Genomic DNA, 26,093 nt, shown 5'->3' with positions numbered 1-26,093 from the left:
ACCGGAGCAGCGCTGTCAGAGCAGAGGATGCTATTTTTAAAGCAGTCGGTCTCCACATTCCTCCGGCCACCACGGGGGATGTGACGCTGGACGAGGAAAATAAAAAATAACGGAGGGGGAAACTGCCGCTACAGCCGCTACACACCTTTAGGAGATAATGGCTGATGTTTTCTTTGTGTTTTTTTTTTTTTTCTAAAAAGGTTTTGACTTGCGCAGAAATTGCATTGCCTACTGTATCGTCATGACGCGCACTGGGCAATTTTTTACCAGAAGGGTCCCTCCCACCGCTGAGGATGATTCATGAAGCCACACACACTTACTACCGCCCGTTTGTTTCCCCCTCCAGGATTTCTGTAAAGCAAGATTATGATGCGCACTTTTCATTAGTGCTGTCGGGAAAAAATATTCTATAACTAACCCATCAAATTACTCCATGTTGGAGTCTCCATCTTAGATCCTGGTTGTTTCTAAAATGGCTAAAGGCTTAAAAACATTTCTTGTTGCATGGAAATTAATGACAGTTGATTAACCATATCATTAGGGCCTACATTTTCATTTCATACATTTCTTATAATAATACTTTTTTTTATTGCACCATTCATACATAAAATGCAACTCAAAGTGCTTTACATAAAATAAATGTAAGCAAAAGCAAATTTTCAGACAAAAAAAATCAATACCAGCAAAGTCAAGACCGAATTTGTCTAGTAGAATAACATTTAAAAAAAGAAAGGAAGAAAGATAAAAAAAAAAAAAAAACAGGAAAGTAAAGATAAAAAATAGAAATTACAATGAGTGGGAGAAGTCTGGCAGATTTTGTGCATGTTGCTCAATATGTGTTTTCAACAGCCAATGTAATATCCCTCTATTTTACTAGAGGGCAATTTCGTCCATCAGACACAGATCATTGTCTGCTCAACTCTGCCACCAAGTGGACGATCCCATCCATTGCAACGAATTTAAAATGGAAGCTGGTGTGGTGCCAACATTTGTATCCCCTAAAAAATGTTTCCCTGGCGGTGTGTCCTCGTTTTGCCCTCAGTGTGTTGTTTTGATACTGCACCAGAAAGTTATTGTGGGGTAAATGCACTTAATAAAAAGACAAAAAGTAGACTAATGTATAGCCTGCTAACTTCCATGTAGTTTAGATAGATAGATAGTAAGGTCACAAACAAGTGTGATCTGTTTATTATGAGGCAATTGCCTATATTATCGGAGGCTACTTTTCATTCTTTGTAATCCAGTGAAATGTTCTTAAATTGTTGCTTTACAGTTTTAAAAGCCAGCAATAGGAAAACAATCCACAAAAATTTAAATTATTTTGTTATTTTCTTCCCTGGCATTAAATCGAGGTGAAGACACACAGCCAGGGGAAACACATTTTTTAGCAGAAACATTTTGGCACACTGTAAGCTAGTAAAGACACTGCAAGACACAATATCAGAGTACATATAGATACTTTATTTACGGAAGAGGGGAAAAAATGTACAAACAGTGAGATTCATCAGCATGACGTATCGACCGGCAGGGCAGTTTGGTTTAGTGGTCGGGTGTCGACTTGTGACTGTTGTCAACTAGATTCTTGTCAATGGTCTCCACATGGAACCAAGGGCCATCTCCCTTCTGCCTCATGTGACGGCGCACCTCCATCTGTGACAGTCTGTTGATCACACACACACACACAACAAATTAATAAAACAATGCTTCTGTAATGGAATTAAGTGCAAGTAGTTAGGGCTGCAACTAACGATTATTTTCATTGTCGATTAATCTGTTGATTACTTTCTCGATTAATCGATTAGTTGTTTGGTCTATAAAATGTCAGAAAATGGTGAAAAATGTCGATCAGTGTTTCCCAAAGCCCAAGATGACGTCCTTCAAATGTTTTGTTTTGTCCACAACCCAAAGATATTCAGTTTACTGTCATAGAGGAGTAAAGAAACCAGAAAATATTCACATTTAAGAAGTTGGAATCAGAGAATTTTTACTTATTTTTCTTAAAAAATTACTCAAAACGATTATCAAAATAGTTGGCGATTAATTTAATAGCTGACAACTAATCGATTAATCGATTAATCGTTGCAGCTCCACAAGTAGTGAATCTCATAATAGAGTGTTAAAACATATAACGTCACTGACTTCCCAAGCTGATGGAGAAGAAGAAGAATCATAGTAGTTGTCCATTCAGAAAATCAAAGCTCACTTTTTACCAATACATACAATCTGAGGTAACTATCCTGTGTGCAGTGAAACTCAGGTGATCTACACAGAAACCTGGCTTGGGTCCTAGAGTCAGTGTTGGTGAGTGAGACCAGGTATGTCACTGGGGGCATCAAGTGGAAACCTCCCATCACAGGTGTTTTACTGAATTATTCCCATGACACCTCCAGACAGCTGAACAGTAAATTCAGGCATCCCATAACAAACCCTCTCTGCCTGTTCTCAGCACAGCTCAGACCTACACCGACCTTCTGTGCACTACACTGACACTGCAGTGTACTTGGCCCGTAGTTACAATCGTCTTCTCTTCTGGTTCAGGTGCCACAGACAGAGTTTGAGGAATTCTTCATGCGGAAATGAACACGACAGAGTGCAGCCGAAACAACCGGCCACGTAGGACACATTTGGTCGTCGCGCACCACCTGAAATCTGAAACAATGTGGATGCCGCCGCCGTTAAGTAAATGCACCTCCGTCTAGGATTGGCTGAATAAATTGGAAGTGGAACCACTGGCCGATTCCGGTGGGATTTTTTTTACGTTGCTGGGGGGGTTGTAGAGAGTTGAACTTTCCTACAGTGGCACTAAAGTACAATAAAGTTTTCAGGCATCTGCGATCATACAAAACTTGTGCATCTAGCCACACAGAAGTATTGGAAAAAGATGTTAAAATATCAAAATTATTAAATGGTAAGTATGATGAGTTACATGTAGAGACAGAGCCCCCACCCCCCACCCCCCTCTTAATCTCTACTGATCTCCTGCAGCGAAGTGCTGTGATTTTACTCTTTTTCATCGTAAAATGCAGATGACCCCAGCAAACACAATCAAGCTCAGGATGTGCTCATGTGATCAAAGGACTTAAACCACAGTATTCTGCGGTCACATCCCAGTGCACCCCAGGGGTCCAGATCCCCGTCCCACATGGTCTCACCTGACTGGACACGGACCTGGTGTCAATGCGCTTCATCATGCACAGAGCAGAAGAACAAAGGGATATTTTCCACTCCCAGGAGAATTGCATCCCATGTTACATATGTGTGTTTGATTACTTTACAAAGTGATATCTTCCAACATATCCTTTTGTTTGTTAATAATGACTTCCAGTGACCGTTTTCTCAAGTTGTTGGCATTTACAGACAGTTAGGAACATGTTGTTGCCAGTGAATCACCGTCCTAACCACCCTTCTGGTCTCGGCACATGACAAGGCTTTGTGGACATGATCCGCAACACACCAGTAATAACACTCACCTCATGTCTGCCTTTTCTTTCTCTATCTGGATTGCAGCCATCATCTTCTCATAGTCTTTCACTGGGGAGTCGTAGAAGGTCCGTGCAATCCACCTGCTGATAGGATGCTGCAACCACAGGGAAGAAGACACACAAGTCAGCAACATTTTTAATATCTGCAAATTAATTTGTGTTCCAAGAGATCTGAACGAAGTTCAGTGGGGATATTCACAATGCTCTCCATGAAAATACTGCAGTATTAGCCTAATAATTTCACATGTGCATATTGCAATGTAATGTTAACACGCTCTTGCTTTAAGGATGCAGTTTTGTAAAATTTTACCTTTTGATATCTCTTAAAAGCTGCTAAGACACTAAAAAAGATACTAACCAAAGACACACAAAAAATTCAGCCTGAAGCTCATAAATCTCTCTCTTGCTGTGGACGCAGCTTATGAGACCCAAAGATGATGGGATCTTTGGGTCAGATAGCTATTAATAACATTAGAGACAGCATCCCATGAAAAATTCACTGGAGGCAAACTTTACAAACTGCAACTTTAAAGCTTGGTTGTGCATATATGGTGCCCAATTCCAAAGCTAATGCACCCTAAAGCTCATCTTTTCCTGGACTATGTTTCAAAGCAGTGACATATAAGCATTTCTAAATGAATTGTAATGACAGTAAAAGCTAGCTGTATACCTTGTAGTACTCCCAGTGCTCAGGTTCGTAGCCCTCAGGGATTTCAGCCAGCTCTGCCTCACCTTGAAAGCACAATTACAGTCCAATTCAATTAATAATATCATTCAACTTATTTTCAAATGTTTACTGGAATCACATAAAAAAAAAAACCCAAGGGCCATCAAAGGATCCGAATAAAACACTGGTAAAAAGAAAAACACACAAAAAACATTAATAAAACATGCTTACTTACCAAAGAACACATTCACACTTGTGACAATGACAGCCACTGGAATGCCCGTCAGCAGGATATAATATTGCTGAAAAAGAGAAAAGACAAAATGAACTGTTGAAATGTTCTACTGTTGTTCTACAAGAGGAGTACTTGAGATTGGAGGCGGAGTCCAGGCTGAGCCTACCCTACATATTTCTGGAATAATTGTTAATTCATAATAGGAGGAAAAAAAATATTTTATATATACATATGTCATTACTTTGCACTTCTGTATCACACATTTACATATTAGGGAGTGACAGGAATATTTGCTACATTTAGAGTCTGGCCACTGTGGCTTTGACCCTTGCATTCCTTACTATTTGTTGCTTGTAATGTTGGTGATCTAAGATTGTAAGCTTATTCTATTGCAGCGCTCATTGTAAGTCCTTCTGGATGAGTGCATCTGCTCATGTGTGAAATATAGGCCTAAATGTAACACGTGCACATACACACACACACACACACACACACACACACACTCTGAAACTCTCTGCACAGGCTAATGTGCATGTTATGAACAATGAATGAATAACATTTTTGCATTCACACCAGTGAAAATTACACTTATTATACTCATTGAAAGGATCAATTAAAGATTGGTTGGTTCATAAGTCTGAGTGTGAATAAGATTACATTACAGGCATTTAGCTGATATGATTTTCCAGAGGGACTTCCATTGAGTGAGCAGGTAGGGGTTCAGTGTCTCGCCCATGGACACTTTAAAGGGACAGGCCGTTTATGAAGACACCTGCTGCAGGGATTGAACCCATGATGTTTTGGTTACAGGACAGTCTCTTGAACCTCCTGGCCACCCTACATATAGCTGCACTCTGTGGCCTCCAATTTCAAGCATGGACACAACTCCATTATTCATAATATGAGAAAATACTTCAATACTCACCAATAGGCGCAGAAACCTCCTGTCGTAGTAGTCACTGGGTTTGATGACAAACATTTTCTTGCCATGGCCCCAACGGACTGCCACTGCAAAACAAAGGCGGGAGGTCCTGTCATGTGTACTGCCAATGCCATGCACTGTACAGCTCAAAAGTAGACATATCATCCATTCATTGACTAAACATACCAACACTTTTCTGACTGCAGTTAATATCTCAAAGTGAACTCTTACCATGGCATCGTCCTAGCCTGAACTTATTGTCTTATCTGACTAACGTTACTGTCCGACTTTGACCTACTCGATTCGGTACAGCTGGTTTTTACACCAGTGTTTCGTTTTAATAATGATAAGAACACTTGTTACTGCATTGAAAGGAAAGACAGTTAACGATGTCATTAGCAGGCAGAGAGGAATAAGATAACTGTTAGTTTTTGTTGACAGGACCTGAAGTTAGCCAGCCAGCGTTACTAGCTAACGTTAGCATGCTAACAAGCCCGACACAAGGTCATAACAACAGACAGCAGCCTTTAGGGTCCAACCTATCACCATGGAAACGGTTAGGATGTCGTTTACCTTTATCTGCCCGCGGGATTGTTCTGGTGAGTAAATTGGCCGCAGTATTTCCAGATTTAAGAGGGCTTAGTCTGGCTGCAAAGGCAGCAGCAGACCGGAGAACACTCATGCCCACCATCACTGCTGTGGGCAGACAGTCCAACAACACGATCTCCTATTGGTTGACGGCGAGGTGAAGCCGAAGACGCCATATTTACAAAGGGCATACGCTTTTTTAAATTATAGTTTTGTTTTAGCTATTGTGTAGTTATAGTTGGTATAGTAATACTGTGTATATATTTCAAATCATTCGAAAATGTTAAACAATTAAATATGTTCTGTTGCTTTATTTATTTTGAGAAAAAAATGCATGATGGGTAATGTGGGAAGGATTACGACAAAGATGGCGGCGACCTCGGCAGGACGCGTTTTGACTCTTTGCAAGCAGTTTCAAAGCGTTTTCAGGATATCTTCAACGATAAATCCTCAGCACTCGGCTCTCAGTTTGACCAAATGCCAGTCTCATATTTACAGGTAAGAGTCTGTTTGCAGTACATGGAAGTAACAGGAAATATGTTGCGGAAACAGACAAGGTGTTCATACAGGACTGTGCTTCTGCATCATGTCTAGCGCTGCTGCTCGTTCACGTTGACAGATAGTGTTGTCTTGTTTTCTGACTTTATCTCGCACCCACCAGGCAAAAGTCTTCCCTCGTTGCCCCGTCCTGGCACAGTCACATCTGCCCTGTGGGTCAGAGTCGGGCCCTGCACACAACCATCAGCAGGAGGGGACTGGAGGAATTCTTTGACCTGCCTGAGAACTGGGGAGAGACCGCAGTGAAGTCAGGTAAAACTATATTAATACTATTATACTTGATATCATTATATTAAGTATTATATTAAATCTGGACCCCACCTCCATCATCGCTTCAGGTGGGATATGGTGAGCTGAGAACTTTTAAATGAATGGAACTTGTGCTGCCTTCATGTGCTCCTCGTAAGTCGTAAATATCACTTGAAGGTGCATTCAGGTGCTTTAGGTTGGCAACAATAACAAAATTAAATCTGCAACAAAAGTAGATTTTTGGTGGCTGTTAATTGTATTTTAAAAATCAAGCCACACAGAGCTACTTTGTGCTGTAGTGGCAGAATATGAAGAGAAGACAGTGCAAATCAGGCATGTTATTGATGTTTAAATTAATTTATTAGCCAAAATGTATATGACATTATTATATCTTCTGCACAAGTATGTGCAGAAATGTGTGATAACTAAAAGTTAAAGAGCAACAATAGAAACATGCAACAATACTAGGTCTAATTATTTACATTAAATGCTAAACAATAACATAAAATACATAACTACCATCAGTTACTGACATGGCTCACATGTTGTTTGCTATTTTCCCCTCAAGACACGCCCCTAAGGGTGATGTCTTGGCAACTCTGCTATCAAAAGACTGACTTTCCCAGTCGTATTTATCACTTTGTTCGGTCGTTCAAGTAGGCTTTGTGATTTTTCCAACCGCACTTGAAGGCAGCATTTAACTCTTTTTGCCTTGGTTTGTCATAATGTTTGCAGGTGCACCATGGGCCGCCAAACAGCTGAGAGCAAAAAGCAATGAAGATTTACACAAACTCTGGTAGGCTCTGTGGTGATGTGTGTATCTAATGACACTGTTTCTACTGCCTCACACTATATAAACAGTTCTACTCGCTGAATGAGTCTCATTCACTGTCGTCTCATTTCAGGTATGTGCTCCTGAAAGAGAAGAACATGCTGCTTACAATTGAGCAGGAGGCAAGAAGGCAAAGAGTTCAGATGCCCAGTCCAGAAAGAGTAAAGAAGGTTGGTATGAAGCTGAGCTGATGTCTCCAACATGACTGTAGAGTCGGTGAATTAAAACCAGTTTCACGTATGTGCTTGCAACATTGTGGGTTTCAGTCCAGCCTATATTCCATAGATTTGCAGGTCATCCACTCTCACTACCATCTAGAGCTGCAACGATTAATCAATTAATCGATTAGTTGTCAACTATTAAATGAATTGCCAAGTATTTTGATAATTGATTAATCGGTTTGAGTAATTTGAGTAAGTAAGAAAAATAAGTCAAAATTCTCTGATTCCAGCTTCTTAAATGTGAATATTTTCTGGTTTCTTTACAGTAAACTTGACAGTAAACTGAATATCTTTGGGTTGTGGACAAAACAAGACATTTGAGGACTTCATCTTGGGCTTTGGGAAACACTGATCGACATTTTTCACCATTTTCTGACATTTTATAGACCAAACAACTAATCGATTAATCGAGAAAATAATCGACAGATTAATCGACAATGAAAATAATTAGTTAGTTAGTTAGTTGCAGCCCTACTACCATCCCTGTTCCCTTTCCCTATCATGAAAATTGGAATTTTGGGATTTATCAATTTGAATTGCCATTTTGGCCTTTGAAAAAAATCTTTAGCCCTGACTCACTGGGTGATATGAACAAAATATTAACAAAAGTAATAGCACCATAATTATAAGAAATTATAATGATGTCTGCTAAAATGTAAAATCACATCATCAAATCGATCACCACATCAAACCGCATGATAATGTAAAGTACAACTGTAATTTTCAAATAATATTCCTGTGTTTGTTTCTGATTTAATTTTAATTAGTATTATTGCGTATTATGATAACGCAATATCATAATTTCATCATGACGTAATTTTATTGACAGACGATAAATGCTAATATTGAATTATTGCACAGCCTGACTGTAAAGGTGCTTTGGATAAAAGTTTCATCCAGTTGGCATATATAAAGCAGGGATGCCAAAATAATAATCTTTTGAAGAAATCTGCTTCCATATTTCTCTTTGGCCTGCTAGTCACTCCTTGAAAGGCCTGGGGGAAAGTCATAGAATTTAGCTTAGGGTTATTTTCGGTCATCATGGCAGGAGCCTGGCAGAGGTTTAACTCTCCTTTCTCCTCCTCAGATCGAGCGGTCTCTGATCAGGCTGGAGACGGTGGTGAAGGAGAGGGAGAACGCCCTGCGCCTGCTGCAGACGGGACAGGAGCGAGGCCGGCCCGGAGCCTGGAGGAGGAACGTATTCGGACAAATCTTCTGGTGAGGGCGGAGTCTGGCTGTACAACACACGTCATACACACAGAAAGAAATGCGGTGCTCTTAATTAGCCTTTTAACTCATCCGGTTTACCTTCTGGGAATGGGGAACCGGGCCATGTCAAAGGTCTATCTGAGTAGAGCTTGACGTTTATTCCTGGTGGGTCCAGGTTGGGACAAAGCTGTCATTCAATTACACAGGTTACTCATGTTCAGGTTCAAAAACAATACTGAAAAATACCACAATTAGCAAAATTTTGGGTTCAGGTCAGTTTTCTTAAAGGTCCTATATTATACAGTTTTAATGGGTTTTTTTAAAATATACTATGGCTCAGGATAAGAATAATGCTCCTCATGATGTTATGCTAGTAAATGTAGTTTAGTTAAAAGGGTATTTATTTAATGAATATGAAGTCTAAGTGTTCACAGGCAGAACAGTCACAATACTGGACTCTGATTGGCCGACAACACCAGCTCGGGATTTTAGCGATAGTTTAGTGAGGGGAGCCAATCAAGACCAAGTCCAGCTGTGATGCATTGACTGGACTTAGTCTCAAACAGCCTGTGTAAAAATAAATAAATAAAAGGATGGATTTTTGAAAATGAAATAACTTTAAATGTAACCTCTCATCTTCGATTATACTGTATATGTATATAAATAAAGGAAAAATGTAATTCCTGCAATAGCACCTGTTTAACATCGAGAGTATAGATCATCCCTTCTACTGTGACATGCCTGTGTGTTGTTAGGCCCTGAATGAATAATTATTCCCTGCACAATATAAAATCTCTTCCAGAAATTGTCTTCTGGCATCCAGTACGGTATATGATGAAGGATCAATGAATTAAACATCCAAAGAGCCGGTCTTAGGAGAATGAAACAGAGGAAATGGCATCACTCACTCACCTGTGACTTGTTATCTTTCCCCCAGGTATCGATTCAGAGAGCACGTCATTCCTTGGTACATGAACACAAGATACAAGCGAAAGAAGTTCTACACACCAAAGTTTGTCGAACCACACGTGAGGTAAGACGCAGCTCAGTATCACACACTTTTTATTCGGTGTAATAAATGATGCGCAACTCTTGTTTTCTCACATAGAAATTACAGCGCCGACCATCTCAGGGCCGAGGTAAAACGCGCTCCTCTTTTTCCTCATACATCATTTTCTGTCTCGCAGGCTCCGTATAGAGAAGCACCTTCGGGCGAAGATCAGGAAGGCGAGCTTAGAGAAGCGAAAGCTGGGCAAAATCAAGGAGAAGTTTCCTCTCATGAAGGCCTCCTCATGATGTGAACGAATATCAGTCTCCCCTTCTGCAAATACAGAGTTGTTGACGACATCTGTCCAGACGCAATTCCTTTTCCACGTTTGATCTGCTGAGCTGATGTGGATCGGCTCTGGTCATCTTGCTTCTTCTCCATTCAGCCATCTGAATTGGCTCAATTCAAATAAATTAAAATTAAAATTGTTGTCCCACCTTTAAGTGTATTTGGTCAGCTGTTGTCATTTGTTTCTACAATATAAATGTGTGCTGTACCACACTGAAATGTATTATGTTCTCTGTATTGTTACTTAATATTAAAACACACTTAATGTATTGAGTGTTTCTTATTAAGACTGTTCTGAATTGTTAGTGCTAGTCAGTGAGGTGAATAGTGAAGGTCCAAGTTCATCCCATAGATGTTGTGATACTGGAGGCATTTTAAGAATGGGTTTTACGCAACTGAATTATCCTGGTTTATGATACTGTCGTCTAAATCAGTGATTCTCAACCTTTTTCATATCAAAGACCCTTAATTCAGTCCACATTAGAGCCATGGACCCCCATTTGATGAGATTTTGCCTCTCGGACCCAAATCTGAGAATATTTTTATTGTTCGATATGATTTTGTCCAGAATTCCATGACTATCTGTATTGCAGGTAGAGAGATAACAGAGAAACTATGATCAAAACAGTCATTCTTTTACATTCTCTACCTGTGTTAACTTCTTGTAAATGAAATAATGCTGAAGTCTAACAATTCATCAATTTGCTGGGGACCCCCTGGAGCCCCCTCAAGGACCCCTGGTGGTCCCCGGACCCCACGTTGAGAACCACTGTCTAAATATCTCTAAAGAATGCTTTGTTCAAACTGGAGCTGTATACCCAGTTTGCTCAGATATCTTAGGCAGAAAGTTTGGGGGTTCAAACCCAATTTACAGTTAATTTCCTTTGCCGTCTTGAGAGACAAAACACCCCGGAATAGAGAATGAGAAGTTGTCAGAGAGCTAGGTGGTATTCCAGGTAGCAGGTTCACAAAGTTAGGACAGAAAATTAAACAACTTGTGAATTTTTGTATATAAGTAGCAAGCGGTTTCACAGATTCTGATCCAAATCATCAAGCTACACGCTGGTTTAGAAATATTCTGGCTAACTGTAATCCTACTTTCCAGGAACAGTTCCCAGGTTTTGGGTGCAAAAATGAATGAACAATATAAGAGTACTGTTTTTATAGGCCCATTACAATTAGCTTTAGCATCACAAAACCATACAAGAACTCACTTAACAAAAAAGGACTTTATTTTCAAAAGACCATACGGTGCCAATGATAAAACAAAAGTGAATATTAAATACAGATTTCAATCGAAGTGACAATCTCACCCCAATAAGCACAGGCGAGACTTGACTGGCGTTTGCCTATGATGAGCTTATTCACGAAAAGAGAAAGGCTGAAGGACAAACGACATCATTCACCTCAAACTGTACGGATCGGATGTACATCAAAGTGTACGTCCACTAACACTTTCCAAATATTTATGACAAACATTTTATACTGTCAGTGTCCTGCAGAAACCTTGTGTAACCAATTCAGCAATTCAATTTAGTTTTTTCCCCACAGCGATCAAAAAGTGACTTTATGACCCACATGTAGATAATGTTTCATGATCTTTGGACCATGCCAAACCTGCTGAAGTGCAAAAATACATTTACATTAAGTAGCAAAATCAAGCAGTTTTTCTCAATTCCAGAAAAGCTTACTTTTTGAAGATACAAGGTTTCCACAAGACACAGACGATATAAAGATAACAAGGCAATGGATTGACTGTAATGACATGAACAAAGGAACTGAACCCCAATTCTCCATAGCATGTTCATGGTCTGATTTCTACATAAAACCAAAGACAGACATATAAACTCGATAGTTATTAAAAAAGAAAATCATACAAAACAATAGCAATCTTCCATGGGTGTTCCTGAGTCCAGGGTCCGAGGTGAACGAAACATGACGTTGGGTTTGTGGCAGACAGCAGCGGAGCGGGGGGGGGGGGGGTGCTGTCAGTCAAATCAAGGGCACTTCCTGTCCACACACTGCTTCCCTCCCTCCTCGTACTCCTGTTTGGAGATCCACATCTGCTGGAAGGTTCCCTGGAAGACAAAGAAAACATGTTTTGATTCAGCGCTGAAACTCTTCTGTCTGGGATGTGATCGGGACAAAACAAAGCAGAAAAGCAGGAAAACTGAAATTCTCCTGGGAAATCGATGATTGTTTGGGCACAAACAAAGAAAGAAACAAAAATATATCCCAGAAGACAAAGAAAAATTGAGGCAATGAAGTTAGAAGCATGAAGATGTGTGAAAATAAATCCAGTTCTCAAACTTAAAACAATGCTCTATTTTTTGAACAGAATTAAGACCCAAGGATAATTTGTTAGCTCTCATACTTGTTTAGGGGTCCAAACATTCAACAGAAGTTAAAGGAATACTTTGACATTTGGAATTTTAGTCTATTATTTTCCTTTGCCAGGAAACAAGATCCATAGGCTACATAAAACAATATAAGCCAAAAGAAAGAAGATAACAGAAAAATAGAACAATTCCAACACGCGTCTACCAAAAAAACATCTTTTTTCACTAAAGAAAACAAAATATATACCTAAAACAATATAACATACAACAGAGAAAAGAAAAGAATATAACAGAAAAATAGAAAAGAAAATCCTCCTTTTAAACTATAGGGTATGCATGCTAACATGCTTTTCTATAGAAATCTTTCCCCCCATATTGTGACAAGCATCTGATGGTTGCTTGAGGGTCGCTGGTTCAAATCCCAGCTGGGAAAATTCAGGGTGTGTGAACTGAATGAGAGATGATTTTCCTTCCCGCAACAACTACAGTCAATGTGCAAGCAGCAATGTTTCATGTCTTAAAGATAAAAAAAAAAGAACAACTGACTACATTTTAAAATGTCAAGGTATTCTTATAGTAAAGTTTGGATCCTTACTAGTGAAGCCAGGATGGATCCTCCTATCCAGGCACTGAACCGGCGCTCCACTGTAGTGTTGTTGGCTATCAGCTTCAGCCTCATGCTCTGTAGATCATGAACACACAACATGTTAGACTCCAGCAGACAATAATGTTCAGTCAGTGATGTATTTGTAGATCAGGAACACATAAAAGCAGGAATATCAACCCGTGAGAAATGAATGGGAGTTTTGTGTGTTCAAAATAGACACATTCTGAGGAAGAAAAACAAATAGATGACATCCCTATTATATATACCCATGGCTATATCTGGATTTTTCCCTTCTCAGTAGTGAAGCGTTCCTTGACCTCCCTTCGGTGAAGTTAAAGCTGCACTAGGCAAGATTTGTATGTAAAAATGCACCCGTCTTATATCACAAAGCGGGGCTGCAACAGAGAAAAGTGCTTTGCCCTTTTTGCCCAAATGAAATTCTGGTGTCGGGTATGTACTCATTTCTGCATATAGGAAGAGACTTATCAAAATATAAGAGCAAAATACAAACTGTCTCCCAAACAGCAGCGAGTGAGCACTCTGTCCAGAGAAAGCTGGACTCACCAACATTAGATCTTTTGCCTTTCGTCCCTAAAGCGATAACAAACCTGCTGTGTGCAGTTTACTGACGTTACATTACAGGATTTTTGAAGTTCAAATCTTTCAAATAGTTGCCTCTTGCTGACATTTGGAGTCACCAATGTGTGAAGTTGCCTAGTTCAGATTGAAAAGAGTGTGGAAAATCCAGAGTACTTACAGTAGCAGCAGTACTTGGTCCATAATAAGTTAAAGACTAAGTAAGACCCATCATAATAAACGGCAGAAGCAGCAGAATTGAGCATCACTCACAGGAGGAGTTTTCTGGGAGAGTTCTCTGTTGAGTCGGTCGGTGAAGCCCTGGATGAGCGTGTTTCCTCCAGTCACCACCACACTGCCGTACAGACCCTGAGAAACACGACAAAGGTCAGCTATGGAGTCTGAACAGCGAAACTGAAGTGCAACAGCATGCACACTGCTTCACATCGATGCACAATTAAGGCCGCAGGGTGGCCGAGTTACAAAGGGTCACAGGTTCAATCCCAGCAACAGCCAATTAGTCCGTCAAAAGCAATGCATCCAGTCAATGTGTTCTTGAGCAAGACACTGTGTTTACAAGGAAAAAATCACCCTAAAAACACTTAAAATAGCTTCTTTCTAAACCCACTATTTTGCATTGACTATTTTGCATTCTGGAAAATGTAGGAAATCAGTATATTACAACACTTCATCACAAAACAACTCTTTGAATGCTTCACAAATCTAACAGTTTAAGAGTATCAGAGGGTGGATTTTTCCTTCGAGAGCATCAAGTAAATGCCTAAAAATGTAACATGAGTATCTCATAGATCAGTTATGACACTGCAGCAGCCATGGGAATTGGAAATTCAAGTTTAAAAAAAAAAGTCTTGTAGTCACCGGCCGAATGTCGATGTCGCACATTCCCACGCTGGTGGTCACCACATGGCCGACTCCTAACATGGTATTCCCGGACAGGCCCTGTGTGATCAGACAACACAAACAATTACACTCACACAACTGATTGATAATACCTAACACAATAATCAATACCTCTGGAAGCTTGAATCAACTCACACCAGACTGTCTTTTCTTATTTTGAGATAACAGTATTCAGAGTATGTGGCCCGACAAGTTCTCTTAGAAATTCTTGGGGCCGAAGACAAAGATTTTGAACATAAGCAGAGATGTTTGACTGCTGAGACCGTAGTGTCTCTGTTAGCCCAAAATATACAAATTCTGGCCAGTGGAGTATTTTGTGCTAACCAACTCTCACCTTGGCATTAGAGGGGTCAAACAGCCCCTCGGGAATCTTCAGCCTCTCTGCCCCAAAGTCACAGTTGTAGCCGTTGGGCAGCTCATAGTGCACCGTGGGCATCTGGGCTGCCACCCTGAGGAAAGAGAGGAGGGTTATAATGAGTTAGTTCTAACTCATTATGCTCTCTTGTGGGGTTAAAGTGACATTTCACCCTGTCTGAACATTTTCTGTTTTTAGCATGTTTTTAGCACACCTCCATAGTTGCTCTGGTGTAGTGAAGTAAGAGTGTCTGCAAATCTGCATTTTAATTTAATTTTAAGACATTTTCAGATGTTTTTAAGGCCAGTTAGATTGAAATATAAGACCAATTTTGCAACTGAAATAAATGTGACAATGAAAACCTGAGTGTAGGTCTGCGTGAAGTTCAAATTTCTCACCAGAAAAGCAGTGCACCAAAAAGCTGCAACATTTTAAAGCCCTCCAAAATTGAATTTAAGACTTAAAATGCTATATTTAACATTTTCAAGTTTAGATATGATTTAAAACATTTTAAGACTTTTTCAGCACCTGCAGACACTCTGGATCTGCTTTGCATTGGGGTGAATCACCCAGTCGGGGCTAATTTTGCAATAATGACCAGATCGGTGTACTGTACATTATCCACCTTATTACACAGGAAATTACCAAATACATTTATCATTTGACACAAAATGTTGATTTTAAATGTTATTATTACAAGCTACAGTAATTAACAAGCTTCTGCCAAAACAAGAGTCAAGCAGGACTGTCTGCAGTAACCAAGGAGCAACGACTGTTGGCACAAGGCGTTGCTATTTAATTTGATCATAAATCAACAGAATGGTCCAGACGTCTTGACTGCGAAGTGACATGATCAGATGTGAAACAGCAGTGTGTTATTCAGAAATAACAGACCTCAGAATGCGTTTACTGGCCAGGCAGAATTGAGCATTCAACAAAGCCTGTGTAATAACCCCAAATATTTTCACTGCTTGATCATCTGACACCACTCACCACTGAAATTCATAACACATTACATAACACAATTACACAATAATATCACCTGGACCTAGTTTTCCATGTCAGTATGTGTGTTAGAAGTATATTTTTAGACTAGATTTTCAATACTAAAAGAAAAAGTGAGTGGCCACAACTACACGGTCCCTAGAGCAGACAAATCATGAACTCCTAGTGAGGTATGTGTGCTAAAGTGAACATTTTCCAAGCAATGGAAGGATAAATATTAAATTGAAAATAACTCTCTTACTGTTCATCATACGGCGAGTCTGACACCTGCAGCACTGAGGCCTGGAAGTCCTGGATCACAGTCTGCAGGCGGTAAGATGGACAAGTTGGTGCAAGTTCAACAAAACACAATACTTCTCAATCAAAATATAGGATATATTCAGATTATTACAAGGTCACCACATTATATATAAAAATCCATATGACGATATATCAATGCACAGACCTTCCTCCACGACATTTATTATAATTTTGACCTCCCCACCGCCATCAAATTTTCTCGTCTGTTACCTTCAGTACAGAGCCATAGAAGAGTCTAGAGTTTGCTGCTTACATTACACATGTAGTTGTGCCAGGAGCGGGTGACTTGAGGTAGTTTCTCCTTCTTCTTCCAGCTGGCTGGGGCTCCCTCCCGCACACCATCCTGCAATTAAAAAAAACACTGTGGTTGGCAGTGGCTGGTCTACAGGGGGGGGGGCATGATGACATGAAGGACAAACAAACAGTATGTATACATATATATGGTAAAGATACACAGCCAATCACAATACTTGCTGGGTAAAGGTAACTGGTTAGCACTGCTACTAGTCTGCTTGTTCAGATTATAAAGTAATTAGACAAACTTCCTCAGGGTGTAAACCTTGAGAGCGGCCTTCATGACACCGGGATGAAGACGGCTTGCTTGTCTAAATGTCTATAAGGATTTTTTTGTATCTGGTTTACAAATGTGCAGCTTTTCCTTAGCTTAGCTGTCAATCCATACCATTTTACAGACGCAGATACACCCAATTACATAACGTCAACATGGCTAACATCATGACGAGACAACATTTACAACGTTTACAGGCACTTAGCCAGTGTATGTACAAAGGTGTGGTTTACACTTGGCATGGTAATCTATCGTAATATGGGGAAACACATGAACTGTGAATAAAAAATGGCTGACAACACGATGACTTATGTGTGCTTCCATGCATTCATTTGGAGACAAGCGTCTGAGACTTACTGGGTAATAACCAGTTGTTGCTTTTTTTAATAGAGCCTGGGCAGATTTTGACCTCTTGCATTGCAAGTATTATCCACCTTAATTGAATGGTTTATGAATGAGGATTAGATTTCATTTATATTTTACTCAATATAAGCAGCTTTTGAACAGTCACTGTACTTGTCAACCCCAATTTCTAGACCCACAATGATTTGAAGCCAGTTTATGCAGTCATATCAGTCAAAAAGCAAAATTATATATTACTACATTACTTATATTTTCATCACAAAGTCAGACAATCTGCCAAAATAGCATTTGCAAATAATTGCATTAGTTCTAAGCTGTTTTTAAGTACCAGATGTGTGAAATATGCTACCTACAACAATACAATGGTAGGAAAGGATGGATATGATGGAATGGAAATGAAACAAACATGGATCAAACATGTTCAAAACTGTGGGTGTTGGTGTGATAACATAAGAAGGCCATGGCCATATATACCTAATACTACTACTGGAGTACTTACAATATATAACCCAACCAAAGAGCGCTGAACAATTCCAAGAGAGAGAGATGAAAGTCTCTAAAATGAAATGAGTAGTTTTGACTTACTTTAGCAGATCTCACCTTTGATGCAATCATATAGGGAGGGACTATTTCAACATTTAACTCTTGAAATAGCTCTCTACATTGCATGCTCATAAAGTCTCCAGCCAGGGGAGACTTGACAATGCCTAAGAAAGGGAAAAATGACATAATAATAAGTGACATGTAGCTAAGAACAGAACACAGTGAAGACATCGCATTTTTAATGCTTATTTAGAAACATGAGACTCTTAAAAAAAACTTCAATCTTGTTTTTTCAAAACCCTAGCATGTACTTTCCATATAACACATGAACACTCTGTAATGACAAACCAAACTTAAGACAATCAACTTGATATATCACTATGACCATAATGATTTTGTCCTTAACGACCCCCCCCACCCCCCACCCCAAGTAATATAATTCTCCAGATTAGCATTTTCCTCAAGTCGCACCAACTAAAATTACTTCATTGATTTCTGGGTGACAGTTTCCCCTTATCATATTAATATGCCTTTTCGGGCTCCTGCACCACTCTCTTCTGTCTTGTGTTTCACTGCGGCTCCGACTCAAATGGCTCTGTCGCAGTAAGCCTAGCTCTTGAGGTCGAGCCACCGTTGCTGCCATTTCCTGAAACGCTGCCTCCAAAATCCTTCTCTTGAATGTAAGGGGATGATTTGAGGGTGGATATGATGTCAAACCTCATACTGTGTCTCTCGTTACATCTTCCTGCTTCTGGGCTTCCTATGAAGACTAATTCCAGTGAGGACACATTGTTTTTCTGCTCTACAATCTGATTTAATTCCATCCCCACCCATTTCGACAAGAGATTTAAATTAAGGGGGAGTCCTTTAAAAGGAGGGGTGTGTGCAAAAAGTTTACAAGCTTCCTGTATAACTGGAAAATTACTCTTGTCCCATATTCATACGGGCAACAGAAGCTGGTGATAACAAAACATTTGCAAGAACAGCTGGCTTGATTGGAATGACTGAAATGATCACCCCTACCAGCAGATGGCAACATGAAGGCATAAAAGAGATGCAGTTGCAATGATTTAGGATTTAGGACTTAAATTATATTGAATTAAAACATTTACATTAATCCTCTTAAGTAGTGATAAATCCCCTCCCTGTACATTAGGTTATTAGGTCCCTATATAACCCAAATGAAATCCCTAAACTGAATCTTGAAGGAGAATTGACAGGTGATGATAGTGATCATCTCAGTAAATGACAATAGTCAATGATAATAAGTCACCTTGCTGCAGGACATAACCGTCATGCACTGGAATGGCTGTGGTGTGTGTGGCTCCGCTGTCCAGGACCAAGCCTGTAGACCGCCCGTTGGCAAAGCTTAGATACTCAGAGTAAAGGAAATGTTCAACAGAGATCAGATATCAAGTCTTAAGCCAAGTTCAACATACTTGATATAACAAAACTGATCATTATCAAGCAGTACGCTTTGCTCCATCATTTTGTTGGGGGTGGATGAAGTAACGTTGTGAAGGATACGAGGACAGCACAGCTGTTTTGCAGAGGAAGAAGGCGGGAATGTTGTAATGCTCAAACATCAACTCTGTTAGCTTCTCCCGTTTCGCTCGTGTGTTCCACTGCAGGCACAAAACACAAGTTAGCCCATTTGCAACAGATCATGGTATTGTAAGATACACACATACAGTAATACATTTCTCAGTGAGGTGATCAGGACCAATGGAGGAAACAAGCTTTCTTCCTCTGACCACAGGGACTGATGGATTCCAAAATCATCCAGCCACTTTCAGTATTTTGCCAGCCAATTATTTTTGGAATATAATAGGGCCTCTAATGATGGCTAGTAGAGTAGAGAAACATCCTAGCCATAGCCACGATTTCCAAGCATTTTGCTGGTGGTCAATAGTAATTTCACACCCTGATCATGGCTAAGCAAAAAATATGAAATAACTGGTTGAAAACAAGAAAACAATCTTCCTAATAATTCACTAGGAGCTGTGTATCCAAAATTATGAAATCCTGAAACTGAATGTCTCTTTACTGTTTATATTTGCACATGCAGGGCACAAAACTAACTTTTTTCTTCCAGCCAAATTTACCAGCATTTGGCTGGTGGCTGGTAATTTCACACCCTGTGCACATGACCTGTATACAGTCACAGATTAAATGGCTGATTTTGCTCAAGACTTGGACTTACCGATGCTTCCGACATGAGCACTGGGTGCAGGCTGGGCTCAGACTTGAAGTGCATCTTGTAGGTGTGATCTAAAATGGCCTGGAAACTGTCCCAGTCCTCAACTACACAAGGGGTGAGAAAGAAAACAAGGAGAGAAGTTTGTTATATGTTAAATTACTGTGGATTCATGTTTTGTGTATTTTTCAGATTCCATTTAAACCTGGTTTTGAGTATCAGGTTACAGTTACTGATGAAAACCTGCATAAAAAAAGTTAGGCGTAATATACAGAGAACAATCCAAACATTTTCTTTATGCATGTTTAGCATCACTGTAACGTGGCATGGCCCTTTACACAAATAAAGATACACCTAGATCTCATATGTATAAGCCTACCGAAACCCTGACGTCACAAAGCATGCCTGTCTTTCATCAATGCTGCTGGGTCAGATGGTGGAGAAAATAGAGCGATGATGAGCTTTTTTGGATAATAATTTCAGCACCAGGCACAAATGTTCCAGGTCAGCTCTCTGAGGGGGTCTGTGGTCCCACGGTGCTGTTCTGCTGCAATTAAGATTGGTGTCACACTCATCTCTAAATAGCCTCACAGCCAAACTCCACTGGACCAGATTCTGATTAGCATCATCAGCTAGGTCAGCGGGCAGGAGCCCTTCCTTCATACACACTGACACTCATGCTTTTGAGGTGACAGTAGGCTTTGGCAAACACGCCTGCAAGACGAGCTTTTGTAGCACACAATGTGCAAAAATGTCAGGTTAGGTTGTAAATCTTTTGGGTAACAGTTGTCAAATAGAGAAACAAAATAACGTCAAACAGAAGGCATCAAAACACCACAAAATAGTAGGAAACAGTGGGGCAGAGAAATAGGAAAAAAGGAAATTTCAGACAGAAGTGAATGGAAGTGCTGTGTCCAGAGTGTTGGAAATTATACTCAGATCAAAGCAGTGACTGGTGATTTTAGTCAATTGCTCTTTTACAGAAACTTCAACTGAAGTTCAGCACCAAGGACAGTTCTGGACACACTGTATCGAGCCTCGACCGTCAGCAAACACATCGCTGGTTTAGTCAAGAAAAAAAACGAGGAGGTAAAAATACCATCACTGGGAGGCAGAAATGGGGGTAAACCCAAGATGGAAAGGGGCATGGCTTCCATCATGAGGCAACTATATGGGAAAGCGAGCTAGGGCACCACAGCATGATAATGAGTCTCTTTGGTCTACAGATATTCTCATTAATATTCATGAGGGGCAGTCTACACGTCAGTCAGGGTAGTGACGAATTCATCTGTCAAGTCAATTGTCGGACCAAAAATGGTAAATATAGATCAAGTGGATGGGATGATGGCCCTCATTTATCAATCTAACGTAGAAACCAGCGCAGATCCGAGCGCAGAAATCATCTTACGACAGGGTTCACGTGTGATTCATGAAACGTTCGTATCTCGCCAATCACAGCATAAGAACGATCGGGCGTTGATAAATGTGGAGGCTGAAAACAATCGTCATTTAAATATCACGCCCCTAAATATTCTCGGTTTAGAGGCCTCGCCCCCAGAGTTTACGACATGGAGAGGCGTAATACGTCCAAGAAGAGAAACTTCTCCGACCTCGAAATAGAAACTCTAACGTCTAAAGTCCAATTGAACCAATTAGTTCTATTTGGCAGCCTGAAAAGTGGCATCAAAAGAAGTCGGAAAAATGCAGCATGGAAAGAAATCACTGCTGCGGTCAACAGCGTTGCCGTCAACATTCCAGCTGAGGTTTGAATATTTAATTTATACATCCGTGATATGTATAGTCTATATATATATAATAGTAGCCTAATAAAATAGCTTGTATCGCAATTCTTTACATTTAGGTGAAGAAAAAATGGTCAGACCTCAAATAAGTAGGCTATCTCAAAATGAAAGAGAAATTAATCTTACACCAGAAAACTGTTAACCCCGTTAATTGCAAACAATTTGAAAATACCTATTTTTGTTAGGGATGGGCTATATGACACACAGTCGATGTAGGCCTTTACAAAATATAATATTTTGCCATAGGCTACATATTTTTAAGTGATGAATATGTGGCTGCATATGCTTAGATGCCAGTCAGAATACTATATGGTCTAATCCTAACAGTTCTCTGACTCAGCCAGATTTACTATGCTGCACCGCAAGTCCACGCTGACTCCAAAACTTGCGTACACGAGTTGAGACTTGACATGAGATTTGATCGTAGCCTCCGCTCACGTCCAAATTGATAAATGCCGAGCTTTGCGTGGAAATGACCGTACGCCCAGTTTTCTGTCGTACGTTCGTTTCGTAAATGAGGGCCGTTGAGTTTATACATCATAGACCATGACAAACGGGGCAATATACTTTCAAACTACAGGCTACAAATGTTCATATGGATTGTGAGGTGAAGTGAGGTTTATTTTTTATTTTTTTCATTATTTACTTTTTTGTTCTTTATGTATTTATGGGAATTAGGTGATAGCTAAATTCAGCCCAAATTATAATGTGGATAATCGCTACAATGCTCGTAAAAAAAATCCTGTATTTTACTTTGTATTGCTTTGCATACTTCTACTATTGTTAAGACAAATGCCATGTGTCAGATGTTAGTGTTGATGTTTATATGTATGATGTATATGTTTGGCAATTGTTGTTGTGCGGTTTGTTTTATCGTGTTAAATAGAAGTTAAAAAAAAAAGTTCATATGGATTGTCATTCCTGTCGACTCTCTTAATTATGTATGATCTTTGGCAAAGAACATATAGAATGCATAATTTTCAAACAACCTGGTCAATCGTTTTAATTGGGTAAAATTTATCAGTGCAATGAACTGATCTCTGTCTGGGTGTGATGATACTGTCCACTCTTTTTTTTTTAAATCTTGGTCTCTAAGCGTTACAGCAAAAACAAACTGCCAAAAAACTACAATAAACACCGAGATGGTGTTGGAAAACCCAAATCCTCCTTGGAAATTAAACAGAAAAACACCATTTCTGCAAATTATACATGAGCGAACACTCACTCATGCCATTCTTGAGCGGAGACATGACCTCCATGTTCTCCCTGGGCACCCTCAGCTGGTTGGTGTCGATGTAGTAGGTGGTGCCGCTCTGCTTGCCCTTGTCGCCATCCGTCTCCATGGGTGTGCTGCCATCCTCTCGGTCGAGAGTCACACCAATCACCGTGGGAAAGTCCGCCTGAGCCGAGCCGAAGCAAAACAGGACACAAAGCAAGACAAGACACGTGTCATCACATACAAAAATCCAATGAAAAATTTTGTCACAAACTCATCTCCATCCCAGATGCTGAGTCAATAAATGTTCATATTTGTGAAACACTGAAGGTGCCGAAATGTGGGGCAAAAGCTTTTCTAACTTCTAGTATATTAACACACAGATACCAAATGTTTTGAAAGACTCAAAACTACCTGATTCATTTGTCTTGTCTTGTCTAATCCTGCACGTACTAAAAACTAAAAATAATGTCTGCACATAGTCCTGATGAAGGCATGACTAACATCTTGTCTTCAACATTGCTCTCATATATACTGTTTCCACAAAACCAGATATCTTCAGAATAACTCTGACGTAGCAGATTCATTACGCATCATCATTTTGGAAACAATGGACAGAGCAGGAAAACTGAATTAGCAGGGAGGTGTGGAGGCGTTGGGAGGGGAGTTTATCTGGTAAAATGTAGCCTGTTTATGGCACATGAGATAAATGAGAACAAATTGTCTCCAGACAGAGGATGACCAGGGCAGAGTATAATATTTATGATACTGTGGTATTTACATAACACCTATATTACATAGACTTCAGTGAGTACAGTCAGTTGAGGGCCAGTGAGCCTTCAAATCTCCATCCCTGCTTTAAACTGAAAGTCTAACAACATTACCACCAAAGGGTTTTCTTATATAGATTAGCTTTAAAGCATTTCTTCTACGTCAGACAGTGTGCTGTTCAGAGAGAGAGGAAGATAAGTGACAAAGGCCATGATGTCATCACTATTGCAGGGTATGCATCTTAGTCCAGTGAAACACCAGGACACAAAAGATCTGTATAAGCCAGGTAAAACTTTGCTATGGTTTTTCCTTTCGGTTGCATCACAACCACGACAATGAACAATCAGGAGTGGGAAAAAAACAAGATGCCGTGTGCTTTATTTATCAAACAGCAAAGCACTAACATCTCTTCCTGAGGCGAAGATAAAACAAAAGCAAGCAAGTATCCCAGAATGATCTGAACTCAATTTGTGCTGTCTGTCTCCAGGGTGACAGCCCTCATTTCTTGACATTGGTGTTCGCCCCACGGGAAGATGAAAATGCTCAGAGGAAGAAAAGACACATAGTTAATCAGGTCATTTGACTGATCCACTTACCTTGGGACAATCTTCTCCTGCATAGCCAGCTCTCACAGAATATGAGCCAATGTCAAACACCAAGGCTCCCACCTCATCTGCAAAAGAGACACAAGTGCTGGGAATCAGACCTGAATTGTAACAGCCATCTTCACATTGATTACACTAAACAGCAAAGACAGAAGTACAGATAGTGCTGGGTCAAGGCAATGTGCAAACCCTCTCTCTTCTCACACTAATTGCTAAAACATCTCGCTCTACCGTTACATGGCCTACTAGCTGCTTGTAATATCTAGGAACTCAAGATTATTCTAACTTTACGCTTAGCGAAATGGCTAAAATGTAAATGTTAAGATGGGAACACTGGATTACTGTAAGATTCATAGAAAAGTTATTTATTCCATGATCAAAATGGGACTTTTATACAATCCAATGAAAAAGGACTGCCTGCAAAATAATACAAATACTGTAAATACAGGATGTCTCATGATTGTGTTCATTCCAGTCGGCAAGCCCACTTTCATTCATTTGCTAGCTAGCAAGCTAGCGGTACCGGCTAGTTAACTACATTTCTCTCTGAGCCAAGTTTACCCCGTAAGACGAGGCACTTAGTTTGATAAATCTATATAATCTAATACGAGTAAACAGTAAAAAAAATGTTGACAAAAATGCAGCTTCGGCTTGCTACCGGGCTAACCGTTAGCACAGCTAACCTAGCTAGCTAACGCTTGAGCTTGCTGGCTAGAGCTACAAAATGCGACAACGTGGTTAACTATTTAATTATATTTTGACACAAAAACCCACTCACCGCCTCCATACACTCCGCCACTCATTCTCTAAATAGTTACAAGAAGACTTTTCTCTTTCTGGGAATTATTACAGCAGAATCACAACCGCTAAACGGTTAATCACAACAAAAGAAATTTGTTAGCATAGATCCACCTGAACCGGGCGCCACACTGCGTTAGTCAAGCTGTCCAATCAGAATTCAATACGGCTCCCCAACTTCCGTCTTTGCCCGTGACGTAGGTATCAAGCTTCTGTGAGATTCAGTTGCACAGAAACGTCTTTGGAGTGGACAGGTAAAGTCTTGGGAAACAAATCAGTGCTAAAGCATCAAAGGTTGGTAGCGGCGCCAGATCATTATGTACAAGGAATATAAATTCAAACGAGAATAATCTATTCATTGGACATCGTCATTATTTGCAGAATAATAATTAAAAAAAAGACATATGACCAGATGTTCACTGTTAACTATCCACATTATTAATTTTACAAATGAAAGTAACATATGTACAGAAAACAGCTATATTATAGTGCAAAAGGCATTTCAATATAGGAGAATAAAATATATTGTCTTAAAGTTATCCAAGATTATAAAAAATAGGCTAAACGCTCTAGATTAATACAAGATGGTTAAAATAAAAAGTAACCTGTAGTTAGTGTGGAGTTAATGTTGCATTTCTTACTCTGTACAGTTGGGATTGTTGAACAGTTGTCTCCCATTCAAGACACCAGAGACTCTTCTTCAAATAACAGGCACTCATGCAGGCAGCATGCCTCTCTTGGTTTAGATAATCAGTGATTATTAATCAGTCTTTAGGCATGAAGATAACATTACTCTATGCAGCTAACAAACACTGAGTCTCTGTTAGC

General features: G+C 39.9%; 3 protein-coding genes across 4 annotated transcripts; 1 reads left to right on the top strand and 2 right to left on the bottom strand.

The window, feature by feature from the left end:
• Window positions 1-1,440: 1,440 nt before the first annotated feature.
• ndufb5 (NADH:ubiquinone oxidoreductase subunit B5) lies at window positions 1,441-6,002 on the bottom strand. The gene is made up of 6 exons (XM_071543658.1): window positions 5,880-6,002; window positions 5,310-5,392; window positions 4,385-4,451; window positions 4,153-4,214; window positions 3,471-3,577; window positions 1,441-1,660 (listed from the first exon to the last, which is right to left on the bottom strand). Exons 1-6 carry the CDS (start codon window positions 5,995-5,997, stop codon window positions 1,540-1,542), a joined length of 558 nt encoding a protein of 185 aa, XP_071399759.1. The 5' UTR covers window positions 5,998-6,002; the 3' UTR covers window positions 1,441-1,539.
• A 259-nt stretch (window positions 6,003-6,261) lies between these two features.
• mrpl47 (mitochondrial ribosomal protein L47) lies at window positions 6,262-10,454 on the top strand. The gene is made up of 7 exons (XM_071543660.1): window positions 6,262-6,392; window positions 6,556-6,704; window positions 7,437-7,497; window positions 7,607-7,703; window positions 8,842-8,972; window positions 9,901-9,996; window positions 10,151-10,454. The coding sequence occupies exons 1-7, from the start codon at window positions 6,262-6,264 to the stop codon at window positions 10,257-10,259; spliced, it is 774 nt and encodes a 257-aa protein (XP_071399761.1). The 3' UTR covers window positions 10,260-10,454.
• Window positions 10,455-11,509: 1,055 nt separating this feature from the next.
• actl6a (actin-like 6A) lies at window positions 11,510-25,384 on the bottom strand. Of its 2 annotated transcripts, none has more exons than XM_071543635.1 (14): window positions 25,246-25,384; window positions 24,459-24,535; window positions 23,101-23,275; window positions 20,080-20,180; window positions 19,404-19,501; window positions 19,150-19,244; window positions 17,919-18,040; window positions 16,656-16,745; window positions 16,344-16,405; window positions 15,077-15,191; window positions 14,701-14,781; window positions 14,095-14,190; window positions 13,234-13,320; window positions 11,510-12,377 (listed from the first exon to the last, which is right to left on the bottom strand). In XM_071543635.1, the coding sequence occupies exons 1-14, from the start codon at window positions 25,268-25,270 to the stop codon at window positions 12,297-12,299; spliced, it is 1,305 nt and encodes a 434-aa protein (XP_071399736.1). In that variant the 5' UTR covers window positions 25,271-25,384; the 3' UTR covers window positions 11,510-12,296. The 2 variants fall into 2 exon arrangements, with proteins under 2 accessions (XP_071399736.1, XP_071399737.1); XM_071543636.1 differs by having other exon boundaries at window positions 17,934-18,040.
• Window positions 25,385-26,093: the final 709 nt, after the last annotated feature.

The sequence above is a fragment of the Centroberyx affinis genome, unplaced genomic scaffold (assembly GCF_046629955.1).
Source record: "Centroberyx affinis isolate AG114_WGS23_722 - 3 ecotype Tasmania unplaced genomic scaffold, CSIRO-AGI_Caff_v1 ptg004359l_1, whole genome shotgun sequence".
Lineage (NCBI taxonomy): Eukaryota > Metazoa > Chordata > Actinopteri > Beryciformes > Berycidae > Centroberyx > Centroberyx affinis.
This window is presented reverse-complemented; position numbering and strand designations above follow the sequence as displayed.

Coding starts and splice junctions, on each gene's coding strand:
- ndufb5 (XM_071543658.1), bottom strand. CDS start 5,997: ATGGTGGGCATGAGTGTTCTCCGGTCTGCTGCTGCCTTTGCAGCCAGA. Junction 4,452..5,309: donor GGAGGTTTCTGCGCCTATTG/GTGAGTATTGAA, acceptor TCTCTTTTTCAG/CAATATTATATCCTGCTGAC. Junction 4,215..4,384: donor AAGTGTGAATGTGTTCTTTG/GTAAGTAAGCAT, acceptor TGTGCTTTCAAG/GTGAGGCAGAGCTGGCTGAA.
- mrpl47 (XM_071543660.1), top strand. CDS start 6,262: ATGGCGGCGACCTCGGCAGGACGCGTTTTGACTCTTTGCAAGCAGTTT. Junction 8,973..9,900: donor GTATTCGGACAAATCTTCTG/GTGAGGGCGGAG, acceptor TCTTTCCCCCAG/GTATCGATTCAGAGAGCACG. Junction 9,997..10,150: donor TTTGTCGAACCACACGTGAG/GTAAGACGCAGC, acceptor TCTGTCTCGCAG/GCTCCGTATAGAGAAGCACC.
- actl6a (XM_071543635.1), bottom strand. CDS start 25,270: ATGAGTGGCGGAGTGTATGGAGGCG. Junction 19,245..19,403: donor AAAACAGCTGTGCTGTCCTC/GTATCCTTCACA, acceptor TGAGTATCTAAG/CTTTGCCAACGGGCGGTCTA. Junction 15,192..16,343: donor GACTCGCCGTATGATGAACA/GTAAGAGAGTTA, acceptor CTCTTTCCTCAG/GGTGGCAGCCCAGATGCCCA.